Source organism: Trichechus manatus, unplaced genomic scaffold (genome assembly GCF_000243295.1).
Source record: "Trichechus manatus latirostris isolate Lorelei unplaced genomic scaffold, TriManLat1.0 scaffold00015, whole genome shotgun sequence".
NCBI classification, from domain to species: domain Eukaryota; kingdom Metazoa; phylum Chordata; class Mammalia; order Sirenia; family Trichechidae; genus Trichechus; species Trichechus manatus.
The window spans coordinates 19,527,829-19,543,344 of record NW_004443951.1 but is presented as its reverse complement, the minus strand read 5'-3'; the positions used below and the strand labels follow the sequence as shown (position 1 = coordinate 19,543,344).

Below are 15,516 nucleotides of genomic sequence, written 5' to 3'. Positions count from 1 at the left end.
TGTATACATCTAAACAGGAATATCATTTTAGTAGGCAATCTAAAGAAATATCAACAGAGAATATGAGTATATAGAAGGTTATGGCTGTTATTATACAAGGTATTTTTAAAATGCAGTTACCTAGAACATTAGTAGTATGCGAACAGCTACATTAGCTCTGGTTTCTTTTGGGGGAGCAAGGATGGAACGGGCAGGGGAGTCCGTAGTTCATCTGACAGAGCTTCAGTAAATCCAAATCAGTTTTCTCATACAAGATCATGAAAGCCAAAGGAACCACTCAATGAGAGAGAATTTAATAGTCTTACCTTGTAGAGCTCACCCCATATTCTTTTGGATTGTCCCTTTTTATATATCTCTTCTTGGGCTTCATTTCTAAACAAGAGAGCACCCCAAATGAGAAACTGAAGCACTATAAAAATTAAAAAGATGCTTTAGGGAAAAGTCAACCATGTACCAGACGAAAGGGGTATCAAAAACAGAGATGGACCGAAAACAAACTGAATTTAAAAAGTGATTGTAATTAGACAATACATCACAGAGAACTATGAAACGAAACTGGCAGAACCTGAAACATAATCTAGGTACCTGGGTGGCACAAATGGTTTATGCTCAACTACTAACCTAAAGGTTGGTGGTTCAAACCCACCTAGCAACGCTGCACAAGAAAGGCCTGATGATCTGCTTCCGTAAACATTACAGCCAACAAAACCCTATGGAGCAGTTCTACTCTGTAACACATGAGCTGCCATGAGTTGGAATCAATTCAATGGCAATGGTATTTTTTTTTAACCATGATCTACACTGCACAGCTCCCATTTAAAGTAAGCAAAATTTTTCTGGTAAGGTTTAGAATCTGTTTATCTACTAGCCTCAAAGGCATTTACCCAAGGAAAAATGAAACAAAAATATTTTGTTTTCCCCCGTTGCTTACCACACCTTTTGGAGGAGCAAAAAATTCAAATCAGCAAAAGGCTGAAAGGCCAACCAGAAAGTCCAAATAATTCTAAGGATAAATGAACTGACTGCTTTTTTGCCTGGCCTCTAATGGCTTGACATTGTTTCTCAGAGGGCCAAAGCTTGAGATGGGCAGACAACTGCAATGAAGTAATATAGCTGCAATCAGTGGACAATACCTCTTTACTGAGACGGCAAAACCCTGGTTCACTTAAGAGACCGGTGAGGCACAGTGGGAACTCTCTAGCATTGCTAGGGGGAAACGAAACTGGTTAAGCCTTACTGGGGGACAACATGCAGTTACATATCAAAGAGCATGTATATCCTTTAACACTGTTATTTCCCCTGTAAGGACGTTTCACCCTCACGTTGTATATCTATAAACAGCATAAATGAAATAATAATGGGGCTGGCTACAACAAAATATTAGACATTAAACGTTATATTGTTGTTGGTTACTTACGGACCTGGAAATGTATTCTTAATAATTTAAGAAAATGTATTAAAGTAAAAGGCAAGTTAAAATTCTTAAGGTACTATATTTGTAGAAAAAAATGAGCATAAGGAAGACCTAGAAGTATCTATACCAGGGACTGATTCTTAACCTTCTTGTGAGTTTGGATCTCTATGAGAATATGTTAAAGTTATCCATTCTCTACACATCCCCTTGGATGCAATTCAAAACAAAAATAAAAACAACCAACACTCACCACCTTTATGCATATACATAAATCTCCCAGATTCTCTTCAAGGGGGTGCGGTCACAGAAACCTCAAATCCAAGAACCCCCTACTGGTACGGACACCTTCAGTTAAGGACACCATGATATTCCCAGGGCATTAACAATGCCCTTAATTAACACAGGTAGTACAATTATGTTGCATTTTCCAATTTCACTATAGTTTCTAATCTGTCTGTAACAGAATACAACCAGCTGCCGTCAAGTCAACTCCGACTCATAGCGACCCTATAGGACAGAGTAGAACTGCCCCACAGGGTTTCCAAGGAGTAGCTATGGATTCAAACTGCTGACCTTTTGGTTAGCAGCTATAGCTCTTAACCACTGCACCACCAGGGCTCCATATAATACAATACACTGCTATTATAATGAATAAAAAAAATTACTACTATTATTATTATTTATCTGTGCTATGAAGAGACAGAGCTGTAAAAGGCTACTAAGAAAACAAACGGCAAACAAACCAACTTAAATCATTTTCGGTCTGGCCCAATGCTACCAATGTTTCTAGTCTAAGGAACGAGGATCACCCTCTCTGAGTTAAACCACTGAGTTTCATGTCGTCAAAATAAGTTTAAAGAAAACTGTACCTCACACCAGTGTCCTCAGCCACCAAGTCACGATCCTTGCCCTGGTCATAGCTGTCCATGGACGTTTCGGCATTTTCTATAAGAGACTGCATATCACTCGCAAATAAATTCGGTCGCTTCCTCTGTGACTTAGGGCCAAATGTCGTCTCAAAACTTTCAGTATCAAGAATGTGCACTTTTGAATTCTAAAGAGAAAGGAGAATTACAGGTAAAGTTAAGGAAAGCAGCACTGGGAATAAAACAAGAAGTTAAAAACCTGGAAAAGGCTTTTTGCTTTTACTTTTCCAAAGTCCAACCCATATCAAAACCTATAAAAACATGGATTCAGCCTAGTTTCAATTCAGAAATGCTTATTGAATGGCATAAGCACTTGTTCCCCTATTCTAAAGTTCTGTAAGCTTCCCTGGAGAAATACAAAAGTAAAACAAATAATCAAAGCAAACGTGAATAGCTGTGTACAACTTGCCAAAAACTCTACTTCAGTTATCATAAACTTTCGTCAAATGTAATTAAGGCTTCAATGATGAAAATTAACTTATCTTTTCTGATCACTTTTTTAAGCTTTCAAACAAGTGCATAAAATTTGCCAAATTCAGAGATTTTGTCAAGGACAGTCATACTCAAATTTGTATGTTTTTTTTTAGCCAACTGTAAATGCCAACTTTTTCTTGGAAGTTAATTTCTTTCATGGCTAAAAGGAATTGCTTGTTTTGTAAGATGCATTTTAGTTTCAGATAACATTTTCCCTAATTTAGGTAATGTTTTTATTAAATGCACATGGCAAGTCTTCAGATGAAAAACATCTAGTAAAAGTCCAAAGTAATAGTTTAGATGTGATAAAAGGAACCTGATACTAACTAGAACTTGATGTGCCTGTAAAGGAGTTACAGGCATAGGAATTTTTGAAGCAGGATAAAAGTCAAAGTCTGAGTTAGGATCTATCACGTAACAGAATGTTAACAGCCGGCAGAGACTATCCTCAAAAAAATCATTCTTGGCCCCTCAGTACAAGTTCCATCATAAGCACCAGCTACTAAACACAGGATGCTGGCGCTCCACCGTGGCTTCTGATCTTAACAGGTCCCCCCTTCCGATGTCTAAAGATCCTGAAGTTATTATTGTCTTCTCAGATTCTCTTGCTATGTACGGTGAAGGGTTTGTTCCCAGACAGTTGCATTTTACATGGGAACTGGATTCTAATGCCACTGGATAAAATCAAACATGATCGAGATTATTCTGGAAAATCCCTTAAATAATCTATAAAGTACAGTATACACTGTTTTGTGCATATAATCCTTTACATTGATATGTATAATGCAGTAACACCCAGTATATAACAAAGTACATATACAAAATGTTACAGTATTTTTACTGTACTGCTACAGAAGTATAGCAACTATAATACACATCGAGCTGAATGTGTGAAAGTTAAAAGTGTCTGATTTGATTCCACTGTACAGAACAATCTCAGAATTAGACTTTATAATGAGTGGTAGGTATCACACTACAATAAAATAAGTAAGGTTTTTCAAGGCCAAAACAGAAAACTCATCAATTACTCTGAATACCTTTCTGCATCCCAATACAAGCTGACTGCTGCAACTGTAGATCCTGCATGTGACATCAAAGACTTAAGCACTGGATTTTAGAAACAATGAACAACTCGAAGGGGCAACAAAGCAATAAATCCATAACAGAACCTCTCTGTTCTTCCCATAAACAGGATTCAATAGTTTGTTAAAAGATGGCTTTAGGGAGAACAGACAAAGAGAACAAGGGAAATGAGCAACTTGTCTGTGGTTCATGAATTACACTCATGTGTTTCCCTGAAAGAAAACAGTCATTCCACTAATAGGTGCCATTCTTCTAGTCCATCATAAAACAAAGCATAATTGACAAAACCTGAGGCAATCACCAGACCTTGGTTTTTATTTTGTTCTGCAAGTAAACACTTTTCTTTGAACTGTTTAGTCCATGTATGCTTGTCAATGTTTTCTTGCCCTCCTTACACTGGAACTGAAGCTTACGTCCTTACTACATTTCTGGGAATTATTATTCAATGCAAGTAAAATCGTGCAGGCAAATATTAGACCATTTTTTTTGGTTCTGTGTGAACCTCACTCCACTCAAATCAGATTCAGTTCTTACCGTACTTCGAACTTCAGCAATCTACAATCAGTCTGAAGAGCACCTTTTTCTTCAGCTGAAAAGAATCTCCTAGGATCTCACTAAAGCTGAAAAGTACACCCTCTCCTCATTTATCAACACGGTTAGGTTGTTATGAGAAACTGGTGTTATGCAAAAACGGATAACGACCACATCAGATGACAAAATGAAGGATGACTACATCATTATACAACTGCCAAATTACATCATTATGTAACTGCCAAACCACTGAAATCATGGCCTAGCCAAGCTGACACATAACCTTAACCATCACAGCCAGCGTTTCTCTCACCTCGCACCTCAGTGTTCATTACGGCCAGACGTATGTCGTAATGCGCGTAATAGTTGAGTAGTAGATTTTTTACTATTGTCGTAAACGCGAAATGTTGGATAAAGAGATAGTAAATGAGAAGGCGTATGCAACACCAAAGATCTCCTACCTACCCAATCCTAATTCTATGTTTTCCCAAAGTTTGATGGAATTACCATTTAATGAAACAAGTTTTCCTACCAAAAAATAAAAATGAAAAATATACTACCAATAGCTTTATCTATTTAAGGGGCCTTGGTGGCACAGTGGTTACAAAGTGCTCAGCTGCTAACCAAAAAGTTGGCTGTTCAAACCTACCAACCGCTCCACAGGAGAAAGATGTGGCAGTAGCCTTTTGTAAAGATTTACAGCCTCAGAAATCCTATAGGGCAGTTCTATTCTGTTGTATAGGGTCACTATGAATAGGAATTGGCTTGACAGTAGTGGGTTTGGTGGTGCAGTGGTTAAGCAGTTGGCTGTTAACCAAAAGCTGGCGATTTGAACCCACGCAGCCTCTCCGAGGCAGGAAGATCTGGTGATCTGTTCCCATGAAGATTACAGCCTAGAACACCCTAGGGAGTAGTTCTACTCTGCCACATGGGGTTGCTATGGGTTGAAAATCCACTCGACAGCATCTGATAACAACAACATTATCTATTTGGTCCCTGGGTGCTGAGAACAGCTTTTGTTTACTTTTTTTTCGATTTTATTGGGTGCTTTAGACAAAAGTTTATAGCTCAAGTTAATTTCTCATTAAAAAATTTATATATTGTTTTGTGACATTAGCTGCAATCCCCACAATGTGACAGCTTGCTCCTCCTTTCCACCCCAGGTTCCTTGTGACCATTTGTCCACTGTCTGTCCCTTCCTGCCTTCCCGTCTTGCTTTTGGACAGGAGTTGCCATTTGGTCTCGTATATTTGATAGAACTAAGCAGCTCATTCCTCATGTGTGTTATTTTTTGATGTATAGGCCTGTCTAATCTTTGTCTGAAAAGTGGGCTTCAGGAATGGTTTCAGTTGGGTCAGCAGAGTGTCTGGGGGCCATAGTCTCAGGGGTTCCTCCAGTCTCTGTCAGGCCAGTAAGTCTGGTCTTTCTTCGTGAATTTTGAATTCTGTTCTACATTTTTCTTCCATTCTGTCTGGGAGTTGGTGGTGTTAGCTAGGTACTATCTAGCTCTTCTGCTTGTTGAGAACAGTTTGCACTCGACTACTAACTGTGAGGCTGGCAATTAGAACTTATGTAGTAGCACCATGGAGGGAAGGCCTGGCGATCTGCTTCTGTAAAGATTACAGCCAAGAAAACCCTACAGGGCTCAGTTTCTACTCTGTAACATATGGGGTCACCATGAGTCGAATCGACTCAATGACAATGGTTTGTTTGTTTTCTGGTTTATTATCTATTTAGCTCTTACTATGTGGCATACTACGTGCTCACTTCATGCCAACTGCTTCACAGACATTTAATTTGTGTCGAATCACCCAATGAGGTGGGTTACCTCCGCTTTACAGTTGGGGAAATTAAGGCTCACCAAGAAACCTAACTAAGCCACAGGAAGGGATGGAACAAGGACTAAAATTCAGATCTGACTCTAAAACTTGTGCTTTATCCACGATGCTACTGCACCTCTGACAAAATGAGAGCCACGCTAAAGGTGAGACCCCTAACAAAGGTTCAAAAGAGAAGGCTCAGGAAGTTATTCACAACTGCATTAAAGCCACTATTCCCTAAGGAAAAACAAAAGACAAATACGTTAGAGAGGGATCTGGGTGGAGTCTGACCGAGAAATTCCACCACCAGGGGCATCCTACATCTTACATGAGGCTGGATTCGATCATGGAGAAGAGACATTGGTAACTTGCTTTGCTTCATGACAACTTTGTATGGATCCTTCATAACTGTATCCATTTCCTCTTGAAATTTTTGTAATGATGACTGCTTAATCACACGCGTGTTTCCTGTTTTACAAATAAAGAATGCCGCCATTTAGTAAATAACTCATTTTTACTTTTGCATCCATGTTCACAATGACATGGGGAAAGGTAGATTTCAAATCACTCTTACTCCCCTAGATACCTGATACATCCATCCCTTATAGACATTTTCAAACTTAAAAGAGACAGAGAGAGAGGGGATTTAAAAAAAAAAAAAAAAAACTGCCTCTCCTGCACTTGTACAGTGTGACCTAATCCACCAACCCAGACACACAAAAGGTTTCAATAGTCTTCCAAGCCCAATTTCCTGACTGGATGAAACCGAAAAATAAACATCACTGAATAGAACTGAGATTTGACAACCGTCCTACTTCCTGCTAGATCTGGCAGAGAAATGTGTAGCCAATCACTGCTGATCAGTAGCATAGACAGAGAATCCTAAAGTGCAGAAACTTTGTTAAACAGTCATAATTACTATTTTCAGGGTTAAGAGGGTTTGAAGGGACTATTCAGTTAACCAAAGACCCAAGGGAACAAAATAAAGGCCTTATGACACTACCTAGAGAATACCATTTAAGTTTGAGATCCTGAAGGATGTATTCAATTAAATAGCACATTGCAGCGCAAACGTCAGGAGGAAGAAGGGAGGGGGGTGCATAGTTGTGGTCGCGGTGGTGGTGATGATAGCAGCTAATGCTTACTCTGAACTCACTATTTGTGAGGTACTATTTTACGTACTTTACACACATTCACCCATTTAATTACTACAACAGTCCTGTGAGATAAGTACTATTTTCATCCTCATTTTAGAAATGAGGAAACTGATGCACAGACAGACTTAATAACTTGCCTGTGGTTGCACGGATGGCAGAACTAGGATTCAAATCTAGGCAGTCTAGCCTGGAGTCAAAGCTCCTGGCCACCATGCTAAATGCCTCTCTAAGGAATTTTCTTTGGCACTTTTCTGTGTTGTAGTATCCTAGGGGATATCACACCCATGAAAACACGCAAAAGATATTCAAAGGCAATTGCCATCTGTCTCCAAGGCCAAAGGTCAGCACCAGGCAAACAATGGGGTCCAACCATCTGAAGAGCCCACATACCTAGCAGTGGCTAAGGGATAGGTCAAAAGCCAAGACTGAAATGAAGGCCAAGTTTCCAAAAGAACAAGCACTGAACTCCCGTGACTCTAGAGACAGTCTATTCACTTGTGAGAAGGACCCACAATGAGATTCTTTAACTGTCACTCAGTTCAAACACAACCCCATTAAAAAAAAATGTTTTCAGAGAAACTTTAGGCTAATGAACTTACTCTGCTAGGTAAGGGCACAAACCCACCTGCAACACCACCGCTCAAACAGCAATCTCTCCAGGTAACCAGAAATTAACAGATGACCGTCCACGGTTTGTTAATGCTAGTAATTAAGGATGCTCGCATCTGGTTAAGAGGGTTCACCTAAGATTAACAATGATGAGCTTGCTTCAAAAAAGAGGTTATCTATGAAGTCCATCACTATTATTTTTCTAAGCACTTTTCCACAGCTACTTTTCTCATCCCCTTCTCATCTAATCCTTGCTAGTTCCACTCACCAAAAACTGCCCTCAAAAAAACCTCCTGTCTTTTAGACACCTGAGCATTCTATCCTTTTGCACATTTTGTAAAGCAAAAATAACAGGACACTAATTGTTTACTGACAACTAATCTGCTCTGTAAACCTTCATCTAAAGTACTATATATATATAAAGAAAAAAAGAAAAAGAAGAACAGGACACGATACTCACCAAACCACTTGATGTTCGGCTCTACTCTTGCCACTGTGCCAGAAGCCACTGTTGATTGGTATTGCAGGGGCTTAATCACTTTACCACGACTGTTCCTAAATCGAGGAAATAACAGAATTTGGTTGACTACAGAAGAAAGGCAACAGCAAAGTCTGGTTAACAGAATACTCTTTCCATCCATGTGGCCTTTTTTTCGTTTTAAACGACCATGCAATACAGATTTCAGTAAACAAAAAGTACTTTTACATTTGAAACAGATTGCCCAAAAGCCATTTAACCTCTTGCAACAGAGAACATAATGATTTCTGCTAGATGAATAACAAATAATGCTGATGTTTTAAAATCTGTTTACCATTTGTTTGCTTTAAAAAAAAAAAATCACATACTTGAGTTTTTTTTGGTAATTATTTGAAAGCTGGTTTAAATAAATTTTAAGTAGAGGGTAATTTATGCTGAACTGAAAATTCTAAAACAAACTGCAAAGTCGGTGACTAAGGCAGATTAAGTTCATTGACACTTGTGTTTTAGACACATCCTTTAGAAAGGATGAAGAATCTAATTACCAAACAAATTAAGATCAGCTAATAAAATGCCACACTCTGCAAGTTCCTGCAGTAGAGGCTGCCTCAGCAGAACCCAGAGATGTGATGTATTGCCAAGTGCCAGAATGCTGTGATCTAAAGTTTGGCATTAAAAGAACGAGTTTTCTGGCTGCCTTTGTAAGTACAGTCCTATATTCGTTGTAAAAGAAAACCAAATTTCTATCTAAAGGATATCTAACTCAGATTGTGGCACTGGTGGAGGCTGGGCTGTGAGAACGAGACGTCTAACTGCTGTGGAGTATTCTGACACAATCACTATTTCACCAGCCACCACCCATGGCCTTAATCGTAAATGAACAGTTTACGGTAACAACACCTACAGAAAATGTTTATGGTAGATATTTGAAAACATACTACTTCTATTTGGGAAAAGTGGGGGTAGGAATATCCAAGGCTTCATGGGTCTCAGCTACAAGTGAAGGGCATGAAGGAAAGAGGAAAGGATGACGGTGTCCAGCGCTCACCTGCGCTCCTTTTGCCTGTACATATTCAGGCGCCGGATTGTGGCCCGGTCCCTCATGTTGTGGCCTCCTGCTCCCTGCACTCGATCTAGGAGAGGCAGAAGTAGACAACATACTATTTGACAACAAACAATTTAAGTATGGTCATTGCTCAAAACGCACTAACCAGCTCTCACCCAAACTAGGCTAGCTGCTACCTTACCACAAAATCTCTACTTCCTCCTTATTTTGCTCCCACAAAATTATTATTATTTGAAGCTATATGGCAAAACAAAGCTGTCCCAATCTCTGATGTTCAATGGGATTGTGTTTAATAATAACTAATATTTTTTGAGCACTAATTACGGCACCATGTTACCTACATTACAGGCACTATCTCATTTAATCTATATAATAATCTTATAAAGAGGGATACATTATCCCCATTCTTCAGACTCAGAAACTGAGGCATTGTGGTCAGATAACTTGCCCAAGGTCACACGGCTACTAAGTGGCAAAGCTAGAATTTGAACCCAACCAGTCAGTCACCATCTGTGCTCTTAACCACTAAGCCACATACCTATGTCTCAGTTTATCAAATACTGAGGGCCTAGTATATGCAAGCCACCATGTAGACTACAACTTTGTACATAAGTGTAGGAAATGTTTGATTTTAGTTTAATCAATCGTAAAATAAGTAGTAATTCTTGCCTTACATCTCAGAAAGACAGACCAAACCAAACCCGTTGCTATAGATTCCAACTCACAGCGACCCTATATGACAAAGTAGAACTGCCCCATAGGGTTTCCAAGGAGCAGCTGGTGGATTTGAACGGCCGACCTTTGATTAGCAGCCTGAGCTCTTAACCACTGCACCACCAGGGCTCCCAGAAAGAGAGTGGAAAACTAACAAACAAGTTAATATTAGCCTAGCTTCTTATTTTGGGAGTCCTTCAAATTCCATCTACTCCTGCAGTGATGTAGTTAAGCAGGCTGAAATGACAGGAAGACTAGTGGCTCTACGACTCACCAACTGTGTCAACTGCAACAAGACACTTCTCTTCTGGCTCGTCTCCTCATCTATAAAATTATGATCTCTAAGAGCCTTTCAAAGGAGTCCCTGGATGGCACAAATGGTTAAGCGCTCAACCACTAGCAGAAGGGTTGGCAGTTTGAACACACCAGAGGCACCTCGAAAGATAGGCCTGAAAGGTCACAGCCTTGAAAACCCTATGGAGCAGTTCTACTCTGCACACGCGGGGTCGCCATGAGTCAGGATCGACTGGAGGGCAACTGACAACAACAACAACAAAGGCCTTTTAAGGTCTAACGTTCTAAGATTCCAGTCTATGAAAACGGAATAATTTGTTAACAACCAGGGAAAACATTCAACATGCACTGAAGTCATCAAAAACTTTACATCACATTTTAAAACAAAGTTTTATTAACTAAACCCAGATGGAAGGGACTCCTCGAAAAGGCGATCTTGCTCATCTTCTAGGGGGAACCTCACCAAAACTGATACACATCCCCAAAAACATCTTTATTGAAATGACCATATTTATTTTGTAGTTTTTATGTACTTTACTAAATGGGATTATTCCAAGGGCCAAATCTATAATCCCTTTCTCATTTAAATGATCAAAACTAAGGTGACAGGTGAGGTGGTGTCGAGTATAAAAGGCCTGCTGCGTCGGCCCACACCACTTTTAAGGTGACCTTATCTAATTTATGTAGCAAATTCCCCGAGCCAGAAAGCTGTAATAAGACGGAAATCTATTGGGTGGGGGGTACACAGGGGGGCAAGTTTAACTGCCCTTTTCCCTTTCAACTCAGAACTTCCTAGTCTTTGGATCTCGTAACTCGAGAGGCCCCCAGGTTGCCAGGTCTGAGTGTTCAGTTTCCCCGCCTTTAGACCAGCTGCCTGGGCCTTGCTCTGCCAGGCGAAAAAGATGTCAGCCCCCTCACTGTCGCCGGGTGAAGAAACCCCTCCAAATGTTGCACTCCCTTCCTTTCTCATCACCAAAAGCCACTCAGCTCAAGATCCCTCCAAGCAACGCCACCAGGTTCCCCTTCTCCCCCTCTGTCCCCTCAGAGTCCTTAGGCTTCCTTCAAGCTCCACCCTCGGCGAGCCCCTGCCGTCTGTACCGGGGTTTGTGCTGGCCTTGGAGGGGTTGATGCTGCTCCGTCCTTTGTACTTGGGCTTCACCATCTTGCCGGCGGAATCCGGGCCGGAGCCGGGTCTGAGCGCTAGGTCTGGCTTACGTCGGGTAAACGAGATCGAAACTTCCCAAGCCAGGCCGAAGCGACCCGCGGTAACCACGCTGCACCACGTGTGCCCGGGTACGTCACTTCCGCTCGCGCCATCTCTCTCTGCGTGACATCCTGCGAACACCCAGCGCGCGCCGCCACACTCCTGGCTCCGCCCCCGCCCCAGCCGCTTCGACTACGCCCTGTGAAGAGCCCCCGCCCCTCTCCCTCCCTAGCAACCGCCAAGCTGCCCCTCCATAGCAACCGCCTAGTTACCCTGAACGCGCGGCCCTGAGGCCCTAGTTCGGTCCACCCCCAAACAAGGAAGCTTCTTCCCAGGTCGATGGCAGAAGCTTAAGCTTAATTTTCTTCGAAATTTGCCTTATAAACCCTTCCAAAAGTGACGACCACACAGCAGCCAGATAGCAATCAGATCGTGTCACCCTTCTCCTTGAAACTCCCAATAGCTTATCATCACTCAGAATTAAGAAAAGAAAGAAGGAAAGAGAGAGAGGAAGTGAAGGAGGAGAGAGGGAAGGAGGGAGGGAGGGAGGAAGGGTGGAAGAAAGGAAGGAAGGAAGGAATGTGTACACTCTTTGCCATCCCTACAGGATTCTGCATGATCCAGCCTTCCCTATTTATATGATCTCGTTTGTATCTCTTTGTCTCTGGTTATTCTGACATTTACACTTGATGTTCCTTCTGCCTGAATCACTGTTTCCCTGAATCTTTGCATAGCTGGTTGCTTCTGGTCATTCAGTTCTCAGCTTAAATATCACCTACTGGTAGAGTTGCCAAATTTAGCAAATATAAATATAAAGCACCCAGTTAAATTTGAATTTTAGATAAACAGCAAATAATTTTTGTAGTATGAGTATGTCCTAAATATTGCAACGGGACATACTTATGCTAAAAAAAAATATTGTTCATCTGAAATTCACATTTAAGTGGGCATCCTGTATTTTATCTAGCAACCCTTCCTACTAGGAAAAGTCTTTCCTGTCTAATCTGTTTAGTCAGTAACCCCCCCCCAACGCCCCCATCCTCCTGCAGTTATTCTTTTACATTGTTCTGTTTTATTTACTTCATGGCATTGATCACTAGCTGAGTTTATTTGCAAGTTTATAGGCTGCTTCTCCCAAACTAGAATGTATGCTCTTTGAGAGCAGGATCTTGTAAGCTGGTTCACCAAGCTGTGTCCTCAAGTCTTAGAACAGCACCTGAAACTTAGTAAGAATTCAATAAATAATTGATGAATGAAGGAATGAATAGATGGAAATGCCTCTTGCCCTAAGGGGGAAGGGGGCAGTAAAACCAGTGGTTTCTGTTTCTACTAGCCAAAGTAAAGTCTCTAGATATCAATGTTTCAACCAAGAATCCCTGCCTTCTTTTTTGGTACCTCAGGTTGTCAGGAAATAGCCAACACTGTGCCCTGAGGATAGGCCAAAGAAGAGATGGTTAGGCAGGAGGAGGAGTGGATTCAGGCCTGTGGTGTAACTCATTCTTTGAAAATAAACACGAGGTACTCTAATTGAGGGAGGGATGATTGACTCTTTATTTCTCTGAGTCTGAAACAAACAAACCCAAAATCATTCTTTATAGAGCAAAACAGGCCATATCCTAGACATGAGCTGGAAATGCCTTCTTTGCCTTGAGCCTCACTTATATTGCCCGAAGGGCGAGTATCACGGGATTAAGCACAACTTTGCTAGCAAGCCCCTGACCCTGACATGGTGTCCTAGGGAATCTTCAAGAATGGGTTGGAAACAACTTCATGCTCCGTGAAGATCCCAAGATACCCCCTTCAGCCTCACAGTGTCACTTTGGTCCCCGAAAACGAAGGTACAATAACCCACTCCCAAAGAGAAGAATAGGTTAATGTATTTCTGATGCCTCAACTTGGTGCAAACCAGAATAAACACAAATGGTAAAAATCAGTCCATGAGCTCATTCAGGCTTTGATCAGAGACATAATTTCATTATGAAATTTTGAATCAGGCTGTTGTGAAGTCTTGCCAAGGAGTTTCATTTTCCCAGATGATATGGTGGGTTGTTTCTCTCCTGTTCTCATACTCTGCTTGCATTTATCATACAAACTTACCATCTATTTTTATAATCTGAGCCATCAATTCTTTTACAGAAGTATTTGACGATCCCAGCAACCAACCTCAGTTCTACTAGCAGATAATAAGCCTGGTCAAGGTAGGTAAAGTTAAAGTTATTGGTTTGGTTTGCCTGCCCTGCTTACCTCAGTTGTAATACGGTAACTATTTTCACTTTCCTTCCTGATGTCATGGTGACCAAAGGAGGCAAGACACCTCTCCAAGCCTAATGCCTCAGCTTTAAAACAGACATAATAATCTGACTACCCTGAAAGACTGCAGTAGTGCTCACATAAATTATGGTATATAAAAGCACTGCAGACATGGTATGCACCATGCAGATGGGATTTATTCTCTTTCCCTTCAGACCCACGGTTAGCTCCTCATTCCCTGGAATCTTGCTTCTAGTAACCACAGGTTTGTGTGAATTCAAAGACCCCCAACAGGGACAGGCTGGAAAAGCCACCTTTTCTGAGACAACCTTGAGCCATGTTTATATAGGAAAGAATTGACTGGTGCTTTCACGGGAAGCTGAGAATTTTGACCTCACTTCCTTCTTCATTCTGTAAAAACGTTGTCATTGGGGTCTAAGGGGCAAGCAGCAGCAGCTTCAAACTGTGGTCTGAGGACCACCACCAGCATCAGATTCACCTGGGAGCTTGAAAAAATGCATACTCCTGGGCTGTGCCCCTGAGCTACTGAATCAGACCCTCTGGGAGTGAGGCTCAGAGAAGCTACATTTTAACGAGCTCCTCCAAGTGAGTCTTATACACACAAACATTAGAGATTTTCTGAAAAAAAAAATCTTTTCCAAAAGTCATCCTGAAGCTGGCTGACCAGCAGGCCAGAAGGCAGCCCTAGAAGATCCAGCTGCTTTCCCACCTATCTTAAATCCTCCTGTTTTTCTCAGCAGAGCCGGGGTGAGGAAGGCCGGGAAGGTATCTAATGCACTCTGAAAATATATGTCTTGGCTCTGCCCCTAATGGCTTGATATTTATGCTGCAGCCTGAGGGTCGTTATCCTTTGCCGACACTCCATTGTAAGGCCATTAGCTCTTAATTAGTGCCAGCTTGTTGGTTTATATTTCTCAGTTGAACTGAGAGGAGAGACTCCTCTGTTCATTCCCCTTGTGTCTCTCTGGCAAGTCCATGATGAATTGACCTCTGCCTGCTGGGGCCAAGCTGGGCCCCTGAAGTGGCTGCTCAATGTGAAACCATTTCTAGTCCCCAAGCAGGAGGCTCTGGGACCCTGGAAGAACAGAGAAGGATTCAGAACAGGTTTTTAGGATTGTTGTTTTGTTTTGTTTGTAGCAGACAAAAAAGAAATTCCTTGGTTATAAAACCTTAGCAGTTTACAAAAAATATATAAGAAAAATGCTATTGTTGCTGTTGTTAGTTGCTATCAAGTCGGCTCCGACTCAAGGTGACCCTATGTACAATAGAATGAAACATTGCCCAATTCTGTGCCATCTTCATGATCACTGGTATGTTTGAGCCCATTGTTGTGGCTATTGTGTCAATCCATCTCATTGAGGGTTTCCTTCATTTTCACTAACCCTCTACTTTACTAGCCGTGCTGTCCTCGTCTAGCCATTGATCTTTCCTGATGACATGTCCAAAGTAAGCGAGCCAAAGTCTCACCATCCTCA

General features: G+C 41.3%; 1 protein-coding gene across 2 annotated transcripts in view; it reads right to left on the bottom strand.

Annotated features, from left to right (window-relative positions):
• The window catches only part of GNL2 (G protein nucleolar 2), a 29,172-nt gene extending 17,331 nt beyond the window's left edge, over window positions 1-11,841 (bottom strand). For both annotated transcript variants that reach the window (XM_004372093.2, XM_023727223.1), the window contains exons 1-6: window positions 11,665-11,841; window positions 9,541-9,625; window positions 8,475-8,569; window positions 6,577-6,716; window positions 2,284-2,468; window positions 306-372 (exon numbers count right to left, since the gene is read on the bottom strand). In XM_004372093.2, coding sequence (XP_004372150.1) covers window positions 306-372; window positions 2,284-2,468; window positions 6,577-6,716; window positions 8,475-8,569; window positions 9,541-9,625; window positions 11,665-11,728 — 636 coding nt within the window. In that variant the 5' untranslated portion in view covers window positions 11,729-11,841. The remainder of the gene's footprint in view (window positions 1-305; window positions 373-2,283; window positions 2,469-6,576; window positions 6,717-8,474; window positions 8,570-9,540; window positions 9,626-11,664) is intronic.
• Between the last annotated feature and the right edge of the window lie 3,675 nt (window positions 11,842-15,516).